Source organism: Lolium rigidum, chromosome 1 (genome assembly GCF_022539505.1).
Source record: "Lolium rigidum isolate FL_2022 chromosome 1, APGP_CSIRO_Lrig_0.1, whole genome shotgun sequence".
Classification (NCBI taxonomy): Eukaryota; Viridiplantae; Streptophyta; class Magnoliopsida; order Poales; family Poaceae; genus Lolium; species Lolium rigidum.
Window position 1 is genome coordinate 273,797,348 of NC_061508.1, and position 25,033 is coordinate 273,822,380.

At 41.6% G+C, this 25,033-nt stretch overlaps 1 protein-coding gene across 1 annotated transcript; it reads right to left on the reverse strand.

Moving 5' to 3' along the window:
• Positions 1-20,830: 20,830 nt before the first annotated feature.
• LOC124683732 (probable LRR receptor-like serine/threonine-protein kinase At3g47570) lies at positions 20,831-24,542 on the reverse strand. The gene is made up of 2 exons (XM_047218190.1): positions 21,418-24,542; positions 20,831-21,263 (listed from the first exon to the last, which is right to left on the reverse strand). The coding sequence occupies exons 1-2, from the start codon at positions 24,527-24,529 to the stop codon at positions 20,878-20,880; spliced, it is 3,498 nt and encodes a 1,165-aa protein (XP_047074146.1). The 5' UTR covers positions 24,530-24,542; the 3' UTR covers positions 20,831-20,877.
• Between the last annotated feature and the right edge of the window lie 491 nt (positions 24,543-25,033).

Below are 25,033 nucleotides of genomic sequence, written 5' to 3' on the forward strand. Positions count from 1 at the left end.
AAAGCAGAACTATTAATTCGCTCCCGTACCTCCTATTTTCTTCATCTCCTACACCTAAACGTCTTTTGGAGCCATCGGCACCCTATCCACATGACAGAAAGGTGCCAAGGTTCTGGACCTCGTCCTCTTCTCGATCACCAATATACCCTGAGATCAAAGGTGTTAAGGAACAAAGGCAAGGCTCCCAATCCCACTTGAACTACTAAGTGCATCCGATAAAGCTATGCCTTTGACAGTCTAAGAATAGAGCAATCAGCACAAATACTCCAAGAGAAAATAAAGAATATTTAAAGATAGGCAATTTTCATACAACAAACAAGTTCCCCATGGCTCAAAGCTCATCTAATAATGTATCTACTCCCCCATGACCTAATTAACACAGCCCCTCCCTTCTCTCACCACAGCAGCAACAACTCTCTCTTCTTTGTCGCCACAGCAGCACAGTGAATCGAGTAAAGGAGGCCATAGCGGAAGCCAGACACAAAGAAATGCTGGCCGAAGTGTAGGGAGGCGGCGAGATTACCATTTCCAAGCACGGGAGGCGCCACAACAATGACCAATGATGCAGCAATGACAAGGTGGCTGCAGAGACCCCTGCCGCCAGCAGACATTTCTTTGTGAGCCATATGCTAAATGGCGAAGAGCATCTCCAGCCGTCTCCCCGGGAAGGCCCCCAGGAAGCCTTTTTTTTCATCCGGGTGGACGAAAACGGCTCAGTCGCGCCCCGGCTCCTCGTTTTCCCCCGGATTAGGCCTTTCATCCGTCCGGAGAGCCCAGACCATCCCCGGGTTCCCGAGGCCCAGTCGGGGACCCCAGACGAAACAAAAACGCGCGAAACGTTGAGCTGGCCCGCGTTGTCGGCGACAGAACTGGTAGTTCCCTCCATTAATTTCATTTTCCCTCCAAAATGCGTCGCATAGAACCATTTTCCCCGCTGAATTTCGGAGGAGATACCGCCATTCTCTTCCCTTCCACCACCATGCCGCCGAAGAGGGAGATCATCACCGGATGCCTCTATATCGCCATGCCCGCCTCCGAAGTGATGGGTGAGTAGTTCATCTCTGGACTACGGGTCCATATATAGCAGTAGCTAGATGGTTGTCTTCTCCAATTTATGCTTCATGTTTAGATCTTGTGAGCTGCCTATCATGATCAAGATCATCTTTATGTAATGCCACATGTTGTGTTTGATGGGATGTGATAAATATTGAATACTATGGTTGAGATTGATTATATACTTTTCATATGTTATTTGTGATCTTGCATGCTCTCCGTTGCTAGTAGATGTTCTGGTAAAGTATGTGCATGTGACTCCAAGAGGGAATATTTATGCTCGATAGTGGGTTCGTGCCTCTAGTAATCTGGAAGAGTGACAATAACTTCTAAGGTTGCAGATATGTCGTTTCTACTAGGGAGCAAACAACAATGTTTTGTCTAAGGATAATTCTATTGTTTACTTTACACACATTGCTTAATGCGATAATCGGTTGCTTGTAACTTAATACTGAAAGGGGTGCGGACGCTAACCGGAAGGTGGATTATTAGTCACTAGTAAACTGCACGTGCTTTGCACGTGAATATCTCACCTCGTCAAGGTATAGCAATAATACCCTGCATAATTCAGGAGTTCTCACTTGGTACATGGCAAGTACTCGCTCCTTTCCTAAAATAGCTTCTCAACCTTGTCTAGATATAGAGTGGTGTTTTGGAACATGGGAGCATATGCTCCCTATATTTTAAAATGCATCTTACACATATTTTAAATTTCAAAAAAATTGAAACAAAAAATTCGCACGTACATATTCATGTGCTACGCGCTCACAAAGTCGTTTCATAAAAAATGAACTTATCATGTGACGTGTGTAAAAAAGACAAAATTCAGTGCTTAAAATAATGCTTTTCACAGGATAAGTTTTCTCTTTTTTACATAGGTCACAAAAAGATATTATTTTTTCGTGAAACTTGACGCACACACATATATTATGGAGATGTACATGTAGAATTTTTTTTCAAAAATTTTCCACACTTTCAAATATGCTTTGTTGGTAGAGGGAGCATATGCACCCGGGAGCCGAATTGAATTTCTGAGATATAGATGTATATAGACATTTTATAGGTACATCCATATATATGTAGAAAAAGTTGAGAAGCTTTTTTAGAAACGGAGGGAGTAACATTTTTTAGGTATTTACAAGTTGCAACTACTCTGGATAACTTTTTTCGCATGACCGTTTACCTTTGCCATTTTATTTTAGTACTATTCACATTTATCGTTCGTGAAAACAGTGAGATCTTCGTGAACATTGTTCCAAAATCTCCACTCTCCGGTGTGTGTAAGTTTGGTCTATTTTTTCTACCCCCGAAATTTGTGTCAAACTATCATCATTTCCAGAAACATGGAAAGAGTTGTTACTATTTTTGTCATACCTAAAAATATTGCCATTACATGTTAATTAATTATTAATGTTTTTTACCATCTCACTAATCACTACATGACAGAAGAAATGTTTTCACCAGCCAGGAGAATGTTTCCATCATATGATAACACAATGTCTCCAGCCGCAAGAATTATGACACAAGAAATTGTTTCCACCGCAGTAACATTGTACGTCGACCTATTGTCTGACCTGTAGTGATAGTCTAAATCGTAATGAAACTCATGCACTGAACATGCTTTATGAATTTTCCATGGTTGGGTGAAATTTATGATTTCATAAATGTACTACATATATTCATGCGGAAATAGCCTCGATTGATGCCTTGTCTTAGTAGCCATGTGGTAAAACTTTATAATATAAGAAAATTAACCTTGTAAATAGTATAAAGTATATTTCATAAAAGAACCAAGGTTTCATATTGTGAGAGTTCTACAGTTCTAGCCAAAAATAGTTCCACATATTTTACTGAAGTATTCATGCTAAAAATAACAATTAAAATTAGTTTCATGTTAGAGAATGCACATTTCGATAGTACATCTTGTTCTCTCGCTAGTTGGCGTCCGGAGAATCATTTCTGAGATGGAAAGTGCACTTGAACACCGTAATAATGAAACTACTGGTTAAACGAATGGATGATTTACTGTACTTTCCCCACAGCCTGTAGTGTAACCGTCCACTTGGTAACAAGCCAAACGTTTAGTGATAGTAATAAATTATTTCAGACCATGAAACGCATGCCACATGGATGGACCCCACAACCTGAGTACACAATAACAGATGGTGGAGCTTTTTTTGGGCGATTTACACAAAAATAACCTTTTATTGCAACTATAGCACAGACTGACCCTCCGGGCAAACTATTTCACCCATCTAACCATTTTGTGTGGCGCCCCTCCCATGGGCGCCACACATGGCAGTGTGGCGCCCGTGCCTGCGGTGCCACTCTCCCAGCCGACGTGGCGCCCTCGACGCTGAGCTGGTGCGCCGATCCGATGTGGCAGCATGTGTGGCGCCCATGGGAGGGGCGCCACACTACTCTATATATATAATTTCTGTCTAGAGATAATAGAAGACTGTGGTAGCTCAATCGGATGAAGCCTTTGCTTCCCAATCCCAGGTCATGAGTTTGAACCTCCGCACCACCCGAATTTATTTTTATTTTTAAAAATTATGCTAGACATTGTAGTATGTTTAAAACATGAAATTTAGCCTCGTACTGTTTTGTAGAGTTTTTTTTTATCTTCTCTTGCTTGCTTCCTAATCAAGAAATCTATGCCATTCTTCAAAGTTCGGTAAGTGTCGAGGGATGCACCTGATCAACATAGAGGAGAATGAGTGTCGTGTTTGCAAGCTATGCCAACATACATCTACTGAGCAACATCTGAGGGCTGCACTAACATGTTCATCTTGATCTTGGGCATGATGGCCTGTTCAATCGGACCAGCCTTTCCTTCCTGCCAAGCATCAGGTGAGAAATCTACCAGAGAAAGTTGAATGTGTCCAATTTTTGCTGTCTATAGCAGCGCTCTTGAGTTTCTATTGGTCCCCTGTTTTCTAGGTTGTAATGAATTGAGTTGAGATGATGTTTTATGTTCTGATCCACTGTACATCTTACCGATGCAATCTTCTGCTTGGCCAGGTTCTTGTTCGAGTTATGCAAAAAGGTGCTTGCTTGCGGTGAAAATGCTAGGAAATATTTTGGCGATAGTGATCAAAGAGCTGGAGTTGATAGTGATACCGTTGGTTTTGTGAAGAATAAGATGGTCGGGCATTTTCTGGCCCTGATAGCAATCGTTAGTTTGGTGGAGACATGACTTGAGTCCTGGAGGCTGCGAGTATGCTTGAACTGTTCTTTTTCCTAGTCCAGACATCTCGTCTCGGGCACTTAAGTCAATTGGATATTTTGAATAACTGGTCATAAACTCTATATGGAGCACCTAAACAAAGATTAGAACAGATAGGTCTATTTTTTTTTCTATCAAACCGTGGTATTTATCTATTGATTATTCTTCCCAAGTGATGTTGCAGTTTGAGTATTGCAATAGTGTGATTGCTAATTTATTGGCTCATTCGTGATATATATGCACAATCCAGTACCATAACATTGAACATTGGTTTGTTTAGTTGGAACATAGCACCGATTCCCGAAGCCCCCAAATTTGGGCTCTTGGCTATTTATTTGGAATATACATGATCCATTTGTCACCTTGTAAACATGTTGCCTCTAAGGCCTCTTTCATTTTTCTGTGGTGAATGACATGAATATCGAAACACCAATGTTATTTGTGAATATCGAAACACCAATGTTATTTGTGGAGCGTGTTCTCTCTATGATTATAATTTTTCAAGTAATCATGTTGCTATGAGATTGAATTTCTAACTTATGCAACTTTGGTTCCAGATCCTGGTGCCTCCCAGGAATTAGCCTTTTTTTTAGTTCATGTTCGAGCAACAAGCTGTTGGCTGGTTGAACAAGCTGTGGCAGTGTGCTATATGGGAAATATACGGTGATTCTATGCTGAAGACACGAACTTGGAGAAGTACGCATAGTTTTTTTTGCTGGCAGTAGCCTTTCCTAGCTCAGCAATTTACTGCTAATGTACCCCTGATAATCCTGAATAACTTCGTCTAAGACAATTCTGAAGGAGTTTGTGGCTTCCCAGAGGAGCCAAGCCACCGAGAAACACAACATTGCAGCGTTGTATATGTTTATTCAGTTGCAAGCAAGAGAAGATAAAAAAAACTCTACAAAATAGTACGAGGCTAGATTTCATGTTTTAAACATACTACAATGTCTAGCATAATTTTTAAAAATAAAAATAAATTCGGGTGGTGCAAAGGTTTGAACTCATGACCTGGGATTGGGAAGAAAAGGCTTCATCCGATTGAGCTACCACAATCTTCTATATCTCTAGACAGAAATTATATATATAGAGTAGTGTGGCGCCCCTCCCATGGGCGCCACACATGCTGCCACGTCGGATCGACGCACCAGCTCAGCGTCGAGGGCGCCACGTCGGCTGGGAGAGTGGCGTCGCAGGCACGGGCGCCACACTGCCATGTGTGGCGCCCATGGGAGGGGCGCCACACAAAAGGGTTAGATGGGTGAAATAGTTTGCCCGAAGGGTCAGTCTGTGCTATAGTTGCAACAAAGGGTTATTTTTGTGTAAATCACCCTCTTTTTGCTGGCGTAGACTTCTCCCGAAGGCTCCCGAAGTGTGCAGATTACTGACTCCGGCGGGAAAGTAGGGTGGCGAATCCAAGCCCCTACAGCCGTTAGATTAAGTGAGTTTTGGTTAGATGAACGGCATACAGAAGCTCTAACATGCAAATCTACGACTTAGATTACTTTATAAGGGTGTTGGCGGGAAGGATGTGCAACCGAGATTCAAATTCAAAAACTCGTGTACTATATAGTGGTATAGATAGATGCAGTTGGATTACGGTCTATGTATTATGTTGTAATGCCCAAATGAATCTCATAGTAATCATCTTGTCATGTATGGTCTTTATTATGTCAATGCCCAGCTGTAATTTGTTCACCCGGCATGTTATTTATCTTTATGAAGAGACACCTCTAGTGAATTATGGACCTCGGTCCTTTCTTTTACACTGATAAAAGCATCTTGTTCCATTTACTTACTGCAAGCACTATGTTCTTTAATTCCACTGCAAACAAACATCTCTTTCCACACTATACGGTTAATCCTTTGTTTTCAGCAAAAACCGGCGAGATTGACAACCTCACTGTAAGTTGGGGCAAAGTATTTTAGTGTGTTGTGTGTAGGTTCCACGTTGTTGCTGACGCTGGTAGTGGGTCCTGCCAAAATTCATCTAGCAACACCTTTAGAAGTGATTTCTTTCTCCTATTGGTCGATTAAACCTTGGTTTCTTACTGAAGGAAAATTTGCTATTGTGATCATCATACCTTCCTCTTGGGGTTCCCCAACGGTGTGCTCTTCACTCATCAAGCTACTTTTGTGACGCCGTTGCCGGGGAGAAAGAGGATTTCTGCAAGTGCAGTCTCTCATCTCCAATCTCTTTACTTTGTTATTGTTTTCTTAGTTTATTTTACTTTATCTTGTTTGCTTCATTATATAAAAAACACAAAAAATTTGTTCCTATTTTAAGTTGCTTCTATGTCTAGTCATGTTACTGTGTCACCTGAGGAAATGATCTTCACTTTCAAATAAATGAGTGAGGAGAGTTTTAATGAAGCTTGGTCTAGAATTAATAATTCTTATGATAAAACTGAACCTAAAATGACTCTAGGACTGCTTCTTAGTAGCTATTACTTTGGTCTCGTTCTTTGTTATAGATATGCTTTGCACACTGTAGTAGGAGGAGATTTCCTTCATTGTGATGGAGATCAAGCTTTTAATGCCATAAAAAAGTTGATTGCAACATATAGCTCACCTAGTAATTTTGATTCATCCCTTGTGAGCATTTATGCTAGATTAAATACTCTTGAGAAAGTACAACTTGCTTAAAAGAATGTTATAATCTGTTCAGTGAAAATTATTATCATGTTTCAATAAATTATGAACCCTCAAGTTGGCTTCCTACAGTAAAAGTTGATATATATGGTGAAATTTTTTATGCTCGTTGCGATATTATGTCTGAGTTTTGTCTTATGCCTAAAGATATTTATGAGTCTTTAAATCTTTGGGAACTTTCTGACGGTGGAGAAGAAATATCTCTTACCAATAATACCGTTATATTACCCATTGGAGTGGCTGAAGGAGTGTATACAAGAACCCTAAGAAGGATGGTATCTACTGATTATCTTGTCACTGAATGTGCAGGAAAGGGACAAATCACACTTGGACGATCTCTGCTAAAACTTCTGGGAGCAAAAAGAGATGTGGGGAAAGGCATCATGACTTTCACCTCCCCACCAGGCACTTCTGATTCTTTCCCTAAGAAAAAGAGTAAAGTTAAAAGAGGTAGATGTAAGGCTTCTGCCATTTATGATGTTGATACTTCTTCATTTGAAAATACTTGATGCAAACTCTTTTTCTGCGCCTAGCTGAAAGGCGTTAAAGAAAAGCACTCTTGGGAGATAACCCATATTTTATTTTTGTAATTCTTATTTTGTTCAGTCTTGGAAGTTATTACCTCTGTAATAATCTCTCATTATCATTTTTATTTCATTTTTGTGCCAAGAATAGCCTCTAATAGGAAGAAAGTAAGATTTGGGGAAGTTGCTATCCTGAAACAAATTATGTGCACTCACCAAATAAATTAGTATTCCCAGCCAGAACGTAATTTTGAGCTGCCAATGTTTGAGCATATGTCCCAGGTTATTATCTAATTTTCGTTAGTTTTGCACTTTTTGATTTGAGCAACAGAAGATTTTCGAAAAAATTGATCTTTACATGTTGTTCTGTTTTGACAGATTTCTGCCACTATTTACATTTGCCTCTTAATCTCTTTCTTTTTTAGTTCTTTTGAGAGAAAAAGCTTTTTGAAGAAGTTTCTACAGTAGCTAATATTTTAATGGATGTTTGAAATATATTAGAAATAAACCCAAGTGGATTTGTTATTTTGATTGCGATAATGCTGCTAATGAGAATTGTGTGAAGTTTTGTATGAAGGAAGTTTTCAAGTGTAGGGAGAGAAGAATGATGTAATGAGATGAAGTATGGACAAAAGCTCAAACTTGGGGATGCCCATGTCACCCCAAGAAATATCCAAGAGGTACAAGCGTCAAAGCTTGGGGATACTCAAGGCATCCCCTTCTTCATCAACAAGGTACCAGGTCATCATCTTTCTAGACGCTAAATTATATGCTATGTGTTGTTCTTGGAGCGTCTCTATTTTTTGTTTTTATTTTTATTTTGTTTTCTTTGTTGTAGCATATGGTTGGATCCCAGCATATTTGTTTTGAAGAATGACACACTCTGTTTTAATTTAGAACACTCTATTTTTCGCTCTTATTGTTCTGCGAGTGTTCTCTTTTGCTAGTACTGCGTTTAACTCTGGTTTTCCACTCGTATTTTGTTCAAAGCTTGTTAGTTTTTTTAGTTAGGTATGTTTAGCTCTCTGGTCTTTATTGATTATTATCTATGAGAGTTGTTTCAAATAATTTGATTAGTGTTCGAGACGAGTAAAATGTTTCATGCTTATAATGATGCAAAAGGAAGCTTGTTTAGACTGTGGCATAGATTTTGACATGTCATGTTGGATGTTATTTTAATCATATGCTTAGTACTTATTGGTGTAGCATGACTTGTCTCAAATAGCTGAGAGTGCTTAATGTGATATTGATAGAATCATGTGTTGTTTCCATCATAAAAGCATAATATTGTGGTATTCTCCTTTAATGCTTTATTGGATTAAATTGGCACATGTTTACATCATGTTATGACTACAAACCAGTCACCTAAATCCTCTATGATCATTTAGTTTTTAACTTGTAATATCACTTTATGCTTTCATTAATAATGTTTTGTCGTTACGCATGATTATGCCCATTATTGCTCTCTTAGTTGATCGCTCTCAGTCTTTGCTAGATTTCACATGTCCTGAGTATGAGCTCTACTCGTGCATCCAACACCTAAAAACTAAAGTTTTCCAATTATGTCCACCATACCTACCTATATGTGGTATTTCACTGCCACTCCAAAGTGAATTTCTTGTGTGCTACCTTTAAACCTTCAAAAATTATTACCTGTTTTGTGTTTTGTTTTAGCTCATGAGGAAGTGTTGAATGCTTTATCATCTTTTTCATGTTTATTATGGCTTCACACTTTAACTAGCATGCATCATGTGCTAGTCCTTAATTTTGCAAAAGAGCAGGCGCGGGTGCCCACCCACTAAATATAAACTCAACCAATAATCTAAATCTCCTAACAATATCTACTTGAGAAATCATTAACTAGCTTGTTTAAACAAAGGAGAAGAGGAACTTTATTGTTCTCTCTATGGGAGCCGCTCTTGAAGCCATTAAACATAAAAGGATGATAGAACATTTGATTCCATTCGTTGACATAGACATGCATACCTCTCAAAATATATTTTCAACACCTCTATTGCATTAAAAATAAAAATCTCTAGCACATGAGTAATCTTGCTTCCCTCTGCGCATGGTCCTTCTTTTACTTTTATTTTGAGTATTCAGCTTCTTACTTTATGCACCAATTAAGAGAGCATAGTTGTCATTCTGAGTATAATGTGCATAGTCCCAAAATTTATTATTGATTGGTTCATGATTATATTATTGCTTGTTCTTAAATTACTTGTATCTAGTCACCCTTTGAACTTTAAAGGTGTCCTAGCATTTATGTTTAGCTACTTCATAAAGGACAAGATGAGTACCACTTTGCTATGTTTTCTCTATGCTAAAAAACAAACAGTTGCTTTCAGTGCACTATTATTCATGATTCTTTGTTTGAGTTACTTTTCATGTGATAACATAGTTACTAAGTTCTATTGTTAGAATTATATCTATCATGCCTATGTTTAGAGTACTTTGATCCCAGCTCACAATGCTTTTACAATAACTTGATCAAGATTGTGTTGGCTTCATGTCACCTCAAAAATTATTTTTGTTATCACTTACCTACTTGAGGACAAGCAGGAGTTAAACTTGAGGATGCTGATACGTTGCAAACGTATCTATAACTTTTGATGCTCCATGCTTGTTTTACACCAATTTCTATATGTTTTGTTTACACTTCGTTGCACTTTTATACATTTTTCGGAACTAACGTATTGACAAGATGCCAGAGTGCCAGTTTCCTGTTTTCTGCTGTTTTGTATTTCAGAAAATTTGTACATGAAATATTCTCGGAATTGGACGAAATAAAATCCGAAGTTCCTATTTTACTGTAACGAAGATAGAGTCCAGAGGAGAGACGAAGATGTGCAAGGAGGCGGCCACACCTGCCCTAGGTGCGGGCCACCCCATGGTCGTGCCTAGTGGTGGTGTGGGCCCCTCGAGCACCCACCGACCTCGCGCTTCCGCCTATTTATTCACATGTTCGGGAAAAACCTAAAGACCCGAGCCTCCATCCACGAAAAGTTCCATCGCAGCCGCCATCGCCGACCCTAGCTCGGAGGGTTCTGAAACTCTTCCCGGCATCCTGCCGGAGAGGGAGATCATCACCGGAGACCTCTACATCGCCATGCCCGCCTCCGAAGTGATGCGTGAGTAGTTCATCTCTGAGCTACGGGTCCATAGCAGTAGATAGATGGTTGTTTTCTCCAATTTATGCTTCATGTTTAGATCTTGTGAGCTTCCTATCATGATCAAAATCATCTTTATGTAATGCTACATGTTATGTTTGCTGGGATCCGATGAATATTGAATACTATGGTTGAGATTGATTATATACTTGTCATATGTCATTTGTGATCTTTCATGCTCTCTGTTGCTAGTAGATGCTATGGCCAAGTATGTGCTTGTGACTCCAAGAGGTTGTATTTATGATCGATAGTGGGTTCATGCCTCTAGTAATCTGGAAGAGTGACAATAACTTCTAAGATTGTAGATGTGCTGTTGCTACTAGGGAGAAAATAACAATGCTTTGTCTAAGGATAATTCTATTATTTACTTTACACACATTGTTTAATGCGATAATCTTTTGCTTGTAACTTAATACTGAAAGGGGTGCGGACACTAACCAGAAGGTGGATTACTAGTCATAGACGTAGTTGGATTATGGTCTACGTATTATGTTGTAATGCCCAAATGAATCTTATAGTAATCATCTTTTCATGTATGGTCTTTATTCTATCAATTGCCCAGCTGTAATTTGTTCACTCAACATGTTATATATCTTTATGGAGAGACACCTCTAGCGAACTATGGACTGATAAAATCATCATGTTCCATTTACTTACTGCAAGCACTGTTCTCTTTAATTCCACTTCAAACAAACATCTCTTTCCACACTATATGGTTAATTCTTTGTTTTCAGTAAAAACGGTGAGATTGACAACCTCACTGTAAGTTGGGGCAAAGTATTTTGGTTGTGTTGTGTGCAGGTTCCACATTTTTGATGACGCCGGTAGTGCGCCCTGCCAAAAGTCAGCTGGCAATACCTTCAGAAGTGATTTCTCTCTCCTACTGGTCGATTAAACCTTGCTTCTTACTGAGGGAAAACTTGCTACTGTGCTCATCATACCTTTCTCTTGGGGTTCCCTAATGGTGTGCTCTGCACTAATCACCGGTGTAGTGCCCTGCTCCTCTGACGGCATGGATGACACCGACGTAAACGATAGATGGTGATTGAGGGGTGGCTGGATTATACGTATTTGTTCGATGCAGCCGCGCACCTCTTTGCCGCTAAACAATGACATAGCTTCAGATGATGATCAAGTCATCATCGTAGATCGGTGGAAGGAAACCCGCCCGGAACACAAACCGAGATGTCGTCATTTTTCCCATGGTGGGCCCCAAAACTATTGTGGTAGTAGTGAAGCAGATGCTATTGGGGTAGCTTACGAATGTGATGACTGATACGTCTCCAACGTATCGATAATTTCTTATGTTCCATGCCACATTATTGATGATATCTACATGTTTTATGCACACTTTATGTCATATTCGTGCATTTTCACGGAACTAACCTATTAACAAGATGCCGAAGAGCCGATTCTGTTGTTTTCTGCTGTTTTTGGTTTCGAGAAATCCTAGTAAGGAAATATTCTCGGAATTGGACGAAATCAACGCCCGGGGTCCTATTTTACCACGAAGCTTCCGGAAGACCGAAGAGGAGTCGAAGTGGGGCCACGAGGCGCCGCCACCATAGGGCGGCGCGGCCCGAGCCCCGGCCGCGCCGACCTATGGTGTGGGGCCCTCGTGTGGCCCCCCACGTTGCCCTTCCGCCTACAAATAGCCTCCGTCGCGAAACCCCCGGTACCGAGAGCCACGATACGGAAAACCTTGCGAGACGCCGCCGCCGCCAATCCCATCTCGGGGGATTACGGAGATCTCCTCCGGCACCCTGCCGGAGAGGGGATTCATCTCCCGGAGGACTCTACACCGCCATGGTCGCCTCCGGAGTGATGAGTGAGTAGTTCACCCCTGGACTATGGGTCCATAGCGAGTAGCTAGATGGTTGTCTTCTCCTCATTGTGCTTCATTGTTGGATCTTGTGAGCTGCCTAACATGATCAAGATCATCTATCCGTAATGCTATATGTTGTGTTTGTCGGGATCCGATGGATAGAGAATACCATGTTATGTTAATTATCAAGTTATTACCTATGTGTTGTTTATGATCTTGCATGCTCTCCGTTATTAGTAGAGGCTCGGCCAAGTTGATGCTAGTAACTCCAAGAGGGAGTATTTATGCTCGATAGTGGGTTCATGCCTGCATTGATATCTGGGGGAGTGACAGAAACCCCTAAGGTTGTGTTGTGCTGTTGCCACTAGGGATAAAACATTGATGCTATGTCCGAGGATGTAATTGTTGATTACATTACGCGCCATACTTAATGCAATTGTCTGTTGTTTTGCAACTTAATACTGGAAGGGGTTCGGATGATAACCTGAAGGTGGACTTTTTAGGCATAGATGCAGTTGGATGGCGGTCTATGTACTTTGTCGTAATGCCCAATTAAATCTCACTATATTTATCATATCATGTATGTGCATTGTTATGCCCTCTCTATTTGTCAATTGCCCGACTGTAATTTGTTCACCCAACATGCTTTTATCTTATGGGAGAGACACCTCTAGTGAACTGTGGACCCCGGTCCATTCTTTTATACTGAAATACAAATCTGCTGCAATACTTGTTCTTTACTTGTTTTCTTGCAAACAATCATCTTCCACACAATACGGTTAATCCTTTGTTACAGCAAGCCGGTGAGATTGACAACCTCACTGTTTCGTTGGGGCAAAGTACTTTGGTTGTGTTGTGCAGGTTCCACGTTGGCGCCGAAATCCCTTGTGTTGCGCCGCACTACATCCCGCCGCCATCAACCTTCAATGTGCTTCTTGGCTCCTACTGGTTCGATAAACCTTGGTTTCATACTGAGGGAAACTTGCTGCTGTACGCATCACACCTTCCACTTGGGGTTCCCAACGAGCGTGTGCTTTACGCGTCATCAAGCTAAATTTCTGGCGCCGTTGTCGGGGAGATCAAGACACGCTGCAAGGGGAGTCTCCACTTCTCAATCTCTTTACTTTGTTTTTGTCTTGCTTTATTTTATTTACTACTTTGTTTGCTGCACTTAAACAAAACACAAAAAAATTAGTTGCTAGCTTTACTTTATTTACTGTCTTGCTCTCTATATTAAAAACACAAAAAAATTAGTTACTTGCATTTACTTTACTTGATTCATCATGTTTCCTTTTGATTTTACCACAAAAGACATACCGGTAGGACGTGGGTCTATAGTTGGGAGAAATAATATAGAAGAATTTTTCAATCATGTTAGTACTATTGAAGATTTTGAAGATAGACACTTGGTAGAACTTGCACCTACCTATGAAATTGCTGCCGCTGCTTTAGTTCGCATGTTGGAAACTAAATTTGTTAATCTCAACCCTATAATTCAACACATGTTTCTTACACTCAGTGATATGGAAGAAGGGGAAAAGAAAGATTTTGTTTTAGAAACCCTTCTTAGAGAATTTGGTGGTCTAGCAAGAGAGGCTAGAAAGGTCTTTGCTAAATTTAATATGCTTGGTTCTCATACTAATTTTGTTGGTCTCCTTGAAAAAATGGACATGGATAGAATAAGGTACACTAATAATATTAATGATGGTGGGGAGATCAAAGCACCAATACCATGTAAACTCCTAGCTATTAATGATGCACTAGAAAATAACTATGCTTGGCTTGTTCCTGAAAATTTGTTCGATGAGAGTAGCAAGCCCAAGACTAATGAAAAGGGAGACGCTGAAACTTATGTATCCAATATACTATGCTTGGTTGAGAAAACTCCAAACTCCGCTGTAGATGCACCACCCTTTGATAATACTTGATATACACTTTTCGCGCCTAGCTGAAAGGCGTTAAAGAAAAGCGCTTATGGGAGACAACCCATGTTTTTACTACAGTACTTTGTTTTATATTTGAGTCTTGGAAGTTGTTTACTACTGTAGCAACCTCTCATTATCATGTTTTTGTGCCAAGTAAGGTCTCTATAGTAAGGTTCATACTAGATTTGGATTACTGCGCAGAAACAGATTTCTTTGCTGTCACGAATCTGGGCCTAATTCTCTGTAGGTAACTCAGAAAATTATGCCAATTTACGTGAGTGATCCTCAGATATGTACGCAACTTTCATTAGTTTTGAGTTTTTCCATTTGAGCAAGTCTGGTGCCATTTTAAAATTCGTCTTTACGAACTGTTCTGTTTTGACAGATTCTGCCTTTTATTTCGCATTGCCTCTTTTGCTATGTTGGATGAATTTCTTTGATCCATTAATGTCCAGTAGCTTTATGCAATGTCCAGAAGTGTTAAGAATGATTGTGTCACCTCTGAACATGCAAACTTTTATTGTGCACTAACCCTCTAATGAGTTTGCTTGAAGTTTGGTGTGAAGGAAGTTTTCAAGGATCAAGAGAGGAGTATGATATACTATGATCAAGAGGAGTGAAAGCTCTAAGCTTGGGGATGCCCCGGTGGTTCACCCCTGCATATTCTAAGAAGACTCAAGCGTCTAAGCTTGGGGATGCCCAAGGCATCCCCTTGTTCATCGACAACATCATCAGGTTCCTCCCCTGAAACTATATTTTTATTCCGTCACATCTTATGCACTTTGCTTGGAGCGTCGGTTTGTTTTTGTTTTTGTTTTTTGTTTTGTTTGAATAAAGTTGGATCCTAGCATTCACTGTATGGGAGAGAGACACGCTCCGCTGTAGCATATGGACAAGTATGTCCTTAGGCTTTACTCATAATGTTCAAGGCGAAGTTTCTTCTTCATTAAATTGTTATATGGTTGGAATTGGAAAATGATACATGTAGTATTTGCTATAATATCTTGGATAATGTGATACTTGGCAATTGTTGTGCTCATGTTTAAGCTCTTGCATCATATACTTTGCACCCATTAATGAAGAAACACTTAGAGCTTGCTAATTTGGTTTGCATATTTGGTTTCTCTAGAGTCTAGATAATATCTAGTATTGAGTTTTGAACAACAAAGAAGATGGTGTAGAGTCTTATAATGTTTACAATATGTCTTTTATGTGAGTTTTGCTGCACCGTTCATCCTTGTGTTTGTTTCAAATAACCTTGCTAGCCTAAACCTTGTATCGAGAGGGAATACTTCTCATGCATCCAAAATCCTTGAGCCAACCACTATGCCATTTGTGTCCACCATACCTACCTACTACATGGTATTTCTCCGCCATTCCGAAGTAAATTGCTTGAGTGCTACCTTTAAAATTCCATCATTCGCCTTTGCAATATATAGCTCATGGGACAAATAGCTTAAAAACTATTGTGGTATTGAATATGTACTTATGCACTTTATCTCTTATTAAGTTGCTTGTTGTGCGATAACCATGTTTCGGGGACGCCATCAACTATTCTTTGTTGAATATCATGTGAGTTGCTATGCATGTCCGTCTTGTCTGAAGTAAGAGAGATCTACCACCTTAATGGTTGGAGCATGCATATTGTTAGAGAAGAACATTGGGCCGCTAACTAAAGCCATGAATCATGGTGGAAGTTTCAGTTTTGGACACATATCCTCAATCTCATGTGAGAATAATAATTGTTGCTACATGCTTATGCATTAAAGAGGAGTCCATTATCTGTTGTTCATGTTGTCCCGGTATGGGTGTCTAAGTTGAAGAATGATCAAAAGCGAGAAATCCAATGCGAACTTTCTCCTTAGACCCTGGTACAGGCGGCATGGAGGTACCCCATTGTGACACTTGGTTAAAACATGTGCATTACGATGATCCGGTAGTCCAAGCTAATTAGGACAAGGTGCGGGCACTATTAGTATACTATGCATGAGGCTTGCAACTTGTAAGATATAATTTACATAACTCATATGCTTTATTACTACCGTTGACAAAATTGTTTCATGTTTTCAAAATAAAAGATCTAGCACAAATATAGCAATCGATGCTTTCCTCTTTGAAGGACCATTCTTTTACCTTTATGTTGAGTCAGTTCACCTATCTCTTTCCACCTCAAGAAGCAAACACTTGTGTGAACTGTGCATTGATTCCTACATACTTGCATATTGTACTTGTTATATTACTCTATGTTGACAATTATCCATGAGATATACATGTTATAAATTGAAAGCAACCGCTGAAACTTAATCTTCCTTTGTGTTGCTTCAATACCTTTACTTTGATTTATTGCTTTATGAGTTAACTCTTATGCAAGACTTATTGATGCTTGTCTTGAAGTACTATTCATGAAAAGTCTTTGCTTTATGATTCATTTGTTTACTCATGTCATTACCATTGTTTTGATCGTTGCATTCATTACATATGTTTACAAATAGTATGATCAAGGTTATGATGGCATGTCACTTCGAAATTATCTTTGTTATCGTTTTACCCGCTCGGGATGAGCAGAACTAAGCTTGGGGATGCTGATACGTCTCCAACGTATCGATAATTTCTTATGTTCCATGCCACATTATTGATGATATCTACATGTTTTATGCACACTTTATGTCATATTCGTGTATTTTCTGGAACTAACCTATTAACAAGATGCCGAAGAGCCGATTCTGTTGTTTTTTGTCGTTTTTGGTTTCAGAAATCCTAGTAAGGAAATATTCTCGGAATTGGACGAAATCAACGCCCAGGGTCCTATTTTACCACGAAGCTTCCAGAAGACCGAAGAGGAGTCGAAGTGGGGCCACGAGGCGCCGCCACCATAGGGCGGCGCGGCCCAGGCCCTGGCCGCGCCGACCTATGGTGTGGGGCCCTCGTGTGGCCCCCCACGTTGCCCTTCCGCCTACAAATAGCCTCCGTCGCGAAACCCCCGCATCGAGAGCCACGATACGGAAAACCTTGCGAGACGCCGCCGCCGCCAATCCCATCTCGGGGGATTCAGGAGATCGCCTCCGGCACCTTGCCGGAGAGGGGATTCATCTCCCGGAGGACTCTACACCGCCATGGTCGCCTCCGGAGTGATGAGTGAGTAGTTCACCCCTGGACTATGGGTCCATAGCGGTAGCTAGATGGTTGTCTTCTCCTCATTGTGCTTCATTGTTGGATCTTGTGAGCTGCCTAACATGATCAAGATCATCTATCCGTAATGCTATATGTTGTGTTTGTCGGGATCCGATGGATAGAGAATACCATGTTATGTTAATTATCAAGTTATTACCTATGTGTTGTTTATGATCTTGCATGCTCTCCGTTATTAGTAGAGGCTCCGGCCAAGTTGATGCTAGTAACTCCAAGAGGGAGTATTTATGCTCGATAGTGGGTTCATGCTCGCATTGATATCTCGGGGGAGTGACGAAACCCCTAAGATTGTGTTGTCTTGTTGCCACTAGGGATAAAACATTGATGCTATGTCCGAGGATGTAGTTGTTGATTACATTACGCACCATACTTAATGCAATTGTCCGTTGTTTTGCAACTTAATACTGGGAAGGGGTTCGGATGATAACCTCGAAGGTGGACTTTTTAGGCATAGATGCAGTTGGATGGCGGTCTATGTACTTTGTCGTAATGCCCAATTAAATCTCACTATATTTATCATATCATGTATGTGCATTGTTATGCCCTCTCTATTTGTCAATTGCCCGACTGTAATTTGTTCACCCAACATGCTTTTATCTTATGGGAGAGACACCTCTAGTGAACTGTGGACCCCGGTCCATTCTTTTATACTCGAAATACAAATCTGCTGCAATACTTGTTCTTTACTTGTTTTCTTGCAAACAATCATCTTCCACACAATACGGTTAATCCTTTGTTACGGCAAGCCGGTGAGATTGACAACCTCACTGTTTCGTTGGGGCAAAGTACTTTGGTTGTGTTGTGCAGGTTCCACGTTGGCGCCGGAATCCCTGGTGTTGCGCCGCACTACATCCCGCCGCCATCAACCTTCAACGTGCTTCTTGGCTCCTACTGGTTCGATAAACCTTGGTTTCATACTGAGGGAAATTTGCTGCTGTACGCATCACACCTTCCACTTGGGGTTCCCAACGAGCGTGTGCTTTACGCGTCATCAATGACGACATTGGAGCACCTGGAAAATATTGGTACACGGCACGTGTACCCATGTTCGGACCCTCGCGGTGGAGGTAAATACTTAATCCTTCTTGATTACATTAATGTCTATATGGATCAAAGTGTTTCCATCGACGTATACGCCAAGGAATTTTAACGCCAACTAGTTTGAGTAGCGTTGCCACGACCAAACGGTTCACGACCAGTGGGGTCTCGACCCCATCCACCATTAAAAAAGTCTCTGTCGTGTCCAACCCCGCATTCCCCCGTGGTTGCCATTAACACCTCAACTCTTCCAAGTCTACCATCCAGCTTTTAACCAATCACCCCATTTTGAGTTTGTCCTCATCGTGCTCACCTGTGGATTCAAGGTGGGTATGTCCAAAGTAGCCACAAGCTCCACAAAACTTAGGGATTTTTTCATGCTTGACTTGGTAAAATTATCTTTGACCTTCTCTAGAGACACTGACCGCACGAGCAAATGGATCCAGACAGCGATCGAATGCAGTTCTATCGAATCCACATGAGGCAATCCATCATAAGGCTCAATAATGACATCGTTTTGACAAAACAACCATGGACCGCCATGTTCCACCTTCAGCCAATCCCCAAGGCAAAAACATTGAATTATGAATAGATTGTTCTCTAATGGAGTAACATTTATCTCTTTAGCTGGACTCCCAGCTGTTCTCATGTGATGCTCAAACGTCAATGGACTAATGAAATTGGAAGTGTGAACTTTAGCTAGAACCAGCCACTTTAAACCCTCTTTCGGAGCGTCGGGCTCGTCCTTGAAAATGAGATCATCCGCCTCATCCTCCTCGATGCCAAGCATGAGGAACATATCCTTCAGATTCTCACTCGGTTTACTACTAGATCCGCCTGCTTGCTGCTTTTTGTGTCGCGCTCGATTCTGAATTCGCCGACATCTTCCGAAGTTAGGAGAAACCCTAGCCGCAACAGCCAAGTCTTGTGGTGAAGAACTGTCGATCAAAACCTTCCTGACCCGGAGAGGGAGATGTAGGGAAGAGGGGATCCCTACGTGGACAGATGAGACTCCACACGGAACGGATCCCAGCGGCGGAGGAAGGAAACCCTAGTCGCGAAGTAGTCGCCTCCGCTAGGTCAAAAACAAAGTTTCTTCCTCGAGCTCACCTTCCCACGGGGCAGGAATTCTTCCTCGTGCCGTAATCCCAAATCATTCAATACAAATCGTGGCTGGATTTAGCGATGTGAAACTTTGTTTCTTGATTGTTGTGAATGACTGGATGCTCCGACAGCGCAAACCTGGTATCGCCCCTGATCGTGACAAGTAACACCTCCATGTATATCTGTATACACATGCGTTCTGTTGGGAGCTCCTTCACATCAAAAACTGTTGACTGGGATCAGAGAATTTAGAGTGCCAATTTCAGGGATTGAGAGTTGGAGGTTCGATTTAGCTTTTGCCTACAAGTTCAAGGTTTGTTTTGGACTTTTTTCGGACCTCAATCTACAGAACCGATGAGCCTATGTCCGACCCATTCCGGTGACTGCGTGTTGCCATACAAATCAACCAGATGCAAGACTGATCCATGCCGACTGAGGGCTGGTAGGGGACGCCGCCGGCATTGAGGTTCTCGCGCTTCCACCAGCGGTTTGGGGGGCGACCTGGCGTTCGCCGGCGGGGGGAAAAGGGGCCCGTCCAAGGGGTCGTTGGAGGTGGCAGCTTGAAGAGCAGAGGGTCCTCCTACACAGGAAAGGTTCGGCTCGTTATCTGGCTGCCTGAGATCGGTCCATGGCTACTTCATTTCCTCTGCTGCTGCAAGGATCCAGAAGAAGGGAGCGCCTAGGGTTGGTGATTCCAGGAGATTTATAGATTAAGCCCAGTCCCGCCAGAGCTCGCTGAGAAAAACAAGCGGCCGCCGCACGGAGCCACACCGACGCACTCATTGGCGATATGAATCCTGCTGCCGGGGCGCCGCATCCTCCACACCCCCCGTGGCCGAGGTTAGTTATTCTCCGACTCTGTACTGAAAATGTGATATCCTTGCACAGGCATTCCAACTTCCATGACTAATAATTTTGTTTGATGTACCACTGTGCAAGTGTAACATTTTTAAATGGCTAGTTCATAGCTGGGCTTGAAAGTACTTCTTCGATAAGTGCATGAAAGAAACAGCCAAATCGAAATGAAAGTTCCTATTCTGAACTTTACATACACAGCAAACATAGTTTTACCTGTGAAATGGAAGATAATTTGCAACCTAACACAAAAAAATAAGGCCTTATGTAAAGTAAACAAACATGTGAGCAATAGAGATGATTGTTCTTTTGCTCAGCCCTGCAGTGCTGAAAATACTTCTTTGATTGCGGTGACATCTGTGTAAACATCCTGCATATCTGGACGATCTCTGGGCGTCTCCGCAGCGCACAAGAGGCCAATCTTAACGAGCTCGACGATGCAGTTCATTGTTCCAGCCATTGGATGATTTTCTTGGTTTAACGTATTCCCTGCTTCTTCGTCTCCATATCTTAGACCGATTCTAGGATCCAGAATGTCTCCAATGTTTTGTGGAAATGATTTTTCAACAAACTTGTAAAGGCTGAGGCCATTGTTAAATAGCTCATCTGTTGGGCGCTTCCCGGTGAGCAATTCTAAGATTATGATTCCGTAGCTGTAAACATCGGCCTCCGTTGATATTTTGCTCCCAAAGCCATACTCTGCAGTATGCAAATTTATCCAGACAATCAATTAACATAAATGCGGTACAGCAGAAAAATTGCAAGAGTTTAAAAGAAAGTAAAAAATCAATATCTAGAAGACTATATGATACATTTGCAAAAATAAAACATCTTACAATTTAAAAATTGTTACCTGGTGCAATGTATCCAACTGATCCTCTTGGCCCCACTAAGCTTGTAGAACTATGAGTCTCCAAACAAGTGTAAGGGTGCAGGAACTTAGCCAGCCCAAGGTCGCCAACACATGCGGCCATGACATCATTGAGAAGGACATTGCTAGGCTTCAGATCACAGTGGGCCATAGGAGGGATGCAATAGTTATGGAGATAATGCAAAGCAGCAGCTATGTCTACCACTATTATAATTCTTGAAGCTAAACTCAATGGCCTTTTCAGATGATGCTCGTGGGGTGTTGGATGGAGCCAACTTTCCAGGCTGCCATTGACCATATATTCAAGAACGAGAGCTTTGAACTCGTGTCCTGCATGATCTATTGTTGAGCACACAGTGATCACCCTTACAAGATTACGATGACGAGTGTTCCTCAAGGCCTCACACTCGGCAAGGAAGCTCTTTGTTGCTCCAGATTGATCAAGTTTGAAAACTTTGATAGCAACTTCATTTTCTTCGGAGTCAATTATACCTTTGTACACGGACCCATATTTTCCAGAACCAACCAAGTTGGCCACAGAGAAACCATTTGTTGCTATCAATAAATCGGCATATGTGAACTTCTTTAACTCCTCGAAGGATGGATGAGCTGCTTGTTTGATTTTCTTTCTCCTTTTCAAAATAATAATTCCAAAGCATGATACCAGGACCAAAAACAGAGCAACAGATCCTACTATCTTCAGAATGTTGGAGGTATGACTTTGTTTAGATGTATCTGCATTGCAAAGTGGCACCTGTAGCAACGGGGTGCTGGCACATAAATTCTTGTTCCCCTGAACAAACACATTGCTTTCATTTTGAAATATTCCATCTGCCGGTACTAGTCCTTCGAGGTTGTTGAAAGACAAATTGAGAAGCTTCATAGACTTAAAGAACTTCAAGAAGTCAGGGATCTCACCAGATAAGTTGTTTTGAGATAGATCCATCACAATGATGCCTCGCAAATTCACGAAAGATTGAGGGATTCTCCCATGAAGAAGGTTTCCCTCCATGTGAAGCGACTCCAAGCGGACACATTGACCTAGAGTTGAGGGTATTTGTCCAGATAGTTGGTTATTGGAAATACTCAGTGGACCGAGATTGATCAAGCCACCAATCTCCAGAGGTATTTGTCCAGAGAGTTGATTGTGAGACAAGTCCAAACCTTGGGAAAGTGTGGATAGACTAAAGAGCTCCTTTGGTATGCTACCATCGAAGGTATTACAAGAGAGGTTCAATGTGTCTAATTTTTTGCAGTCTCCTAAAGCTCCTGGGATTGATCCACTAAAATTATTTTCCTGTAAATAGAGCTCACTCAACTGACTCAGATTACCAAAGGAAAGCGGGATCTGTCCGGAAAATCTGTTCTGGGACAAGCTTAAGACAAACAAGTTTGGAAGATGTCCAAGTGATTCAAGAAGATTTCCGGTAAGCAAATTACCTTCCATGTAAAGAAGCTGGAGGCTTGTCAGGTTCTCTATCTCCCATGGTATAGTACCTGAAAAGTTATTTGATCTTAGTAACAATATCTTTATGCTCTTTGAAAGGCCTCCAATTGAACTCGGCAAGACTCCTTGAAGGATGTTTGCATCCAAGCGTAAGTTCACCAGCTGTGTGCAATTTTTCAATGAGGATAAGAAAGACCAATCTCCTGCTTCAAGTTGATTCTTGCCTAGATTCAGATCGACTAGGCTGGGTAAAGTCCCAAAAGACGGAATAATGCCATTGAATGCATTGTTCCGAAGATTAATCTCCTGAAGATTTGTTGTGTTGGCTAACGAAGTGGGGATTTTACCTTGGAATTGGTTATCTTGCATATTCAAAGTTTGGATGCTTGGAAGAGTATAGCCCAAGTCATATGGAAGCTCCCCTGTAAGACTGTTGGTAGCCATGCCAAGGTATGTGAGTGCTGACATGTTATACAGAGAGGCTAGGACACTCCCTGACAAAAAGTTATAAGTGACGTCTAGTATTTCCAGGTTTGGAATTTCACCTATACTCATCGGGATTGTTCCTTGGAAATTGTTATCTCCAAGCAAGAGCCAGCGGAGGAAGGAAAAGTTCCCTATGGAGGAAGGTATGGTGCCTGAAAGATTATTCGATTGCAAGATAAGATATTGCAAGGGTGAGTCAATGTTGGGGAAAACAGGTATAGTCCCTGTAAAGTTGTTTTCTCCTAGCAATACCCTTTGAAGTGATGTACTGTTAAACAGCGCAGGAGGAATCTCTCCGTTTAGCTGATTGGTTGTTACAGCCAGAAGTTGAAGTGATGAACTATTGGCTAGGAGAGGCGGGATAGGTCCTGTGAGGCTATTGTTCACAAGAACAACAGAGTGGAGCGAAGAGCTGCTCCCGAGCGAATCAGGAATGTTACCTGTCAGGCTATTTGTTGCAAGACGTAAAATAGAAAGGTTGGGGAGTGTCCCCAGCCCTTCTGGGATGCCTCCACTGAGCATGTTGTGACCCAAGCTGAGCTGCTGGATATCTGAACATTGGCTCAGGCTTGAGGGGATCACACCATGAAGGGAATTGCTTGCAAGATCAATGATTTGAAGGCGGAAGCAGGAAGCTAGAGTGACTGGGATCACTCCACTAAGAGAGTTTGAGCTGAGGTTAAGATACTGTAGCCTACTCAGTTGGCCAATTTCTAGTGGAATCGGACCAGTGAGTTGATTGTTTGGTAAGTGGATTTTTGCGAGGAAAGTGAGGTTGGCAATGCAAGGAGGTATTTGGCCATCGAGATTAAGAGACTCGAGATCAAGTGCAGCGACACGAGATGTGTGTCTCTTGCTGCAGGTAACACCGGACCAACTGCAGAATTGCGACTCATTTTTCCATGAGGCTAGGAGTCCAGCAGAACTGACGAGATTTAGTTTAAGGCAATGAAGAGCTTGCAAGTCGGTGTGAGAATCATTCTGGGGAGCTGTAGCACCTAATGAAGAAGCAGGGAATGCCACAAGGGAGGCGAGGACAACGATCAGAGGAACTGGGCGAAGCCCAGGAAGCATGCTTCGACTCTTTTTTAGGCGGATAATGACTGCGGATCTCAACGAAACAAGATTGCAAAGGAGGAAAGAGGTACCCACAGGAGGCATGCTTTTTTGGGCGGTTTTGTAGAGGGCAACTGAGCCTCTCAACGAAACAAAATAGCAAAGGTGAGCTGTAGCACAGAAGTTCGCCGGACCAGTGCAATGGCGAACCCGTGGATGACGAGCTCGGCCACACAGGCAGCAGCACGACGGGGACAGCAAAATGGAAAAGGAAGGGTGGATTGGCTTGATACGTCTGCCGTGGAAATTTGTGCTTTCCCTTGTGAATTTAGTACTCCCCTGGTTGAAATTTTGCAGGAGTAAACTGATTGGGGTGAAGGCGGCCTCTGTGTTGAATAATCAAGCCTGCTGCCAGTCAAGCACGAATTTAGAATGCATTCTTCTTATTCAACTTTCAGATGGTCAAAGTAAGCCCCACAAAAGGAAAAAAAGAGCCCAACTAACCGAATATATTAAGATTATACTTCCACTTCATAAACGCATATAGAAATTTATCCGTTAGTTGCCGAGTTTGGAGTCCAAACTAAGTGATGCATGAATAAAGAAATC

Coding starts and splice junctions, on each gene's coding strand:
- LOC124683732 (XM_047218190.1), bottom strand. CDS start 24,529: ATGCCTCCTGTGGGTACCTCTTTCCTCCTTTGCAATCTTGTTTCGTTG. Junction 21,264..21,417: donor AGTTGGATACATTGCACCAG/GTAACAATTTTT, acceptor TGCATACTGCAG/AGTATGGCTTTGGGAGCAAA.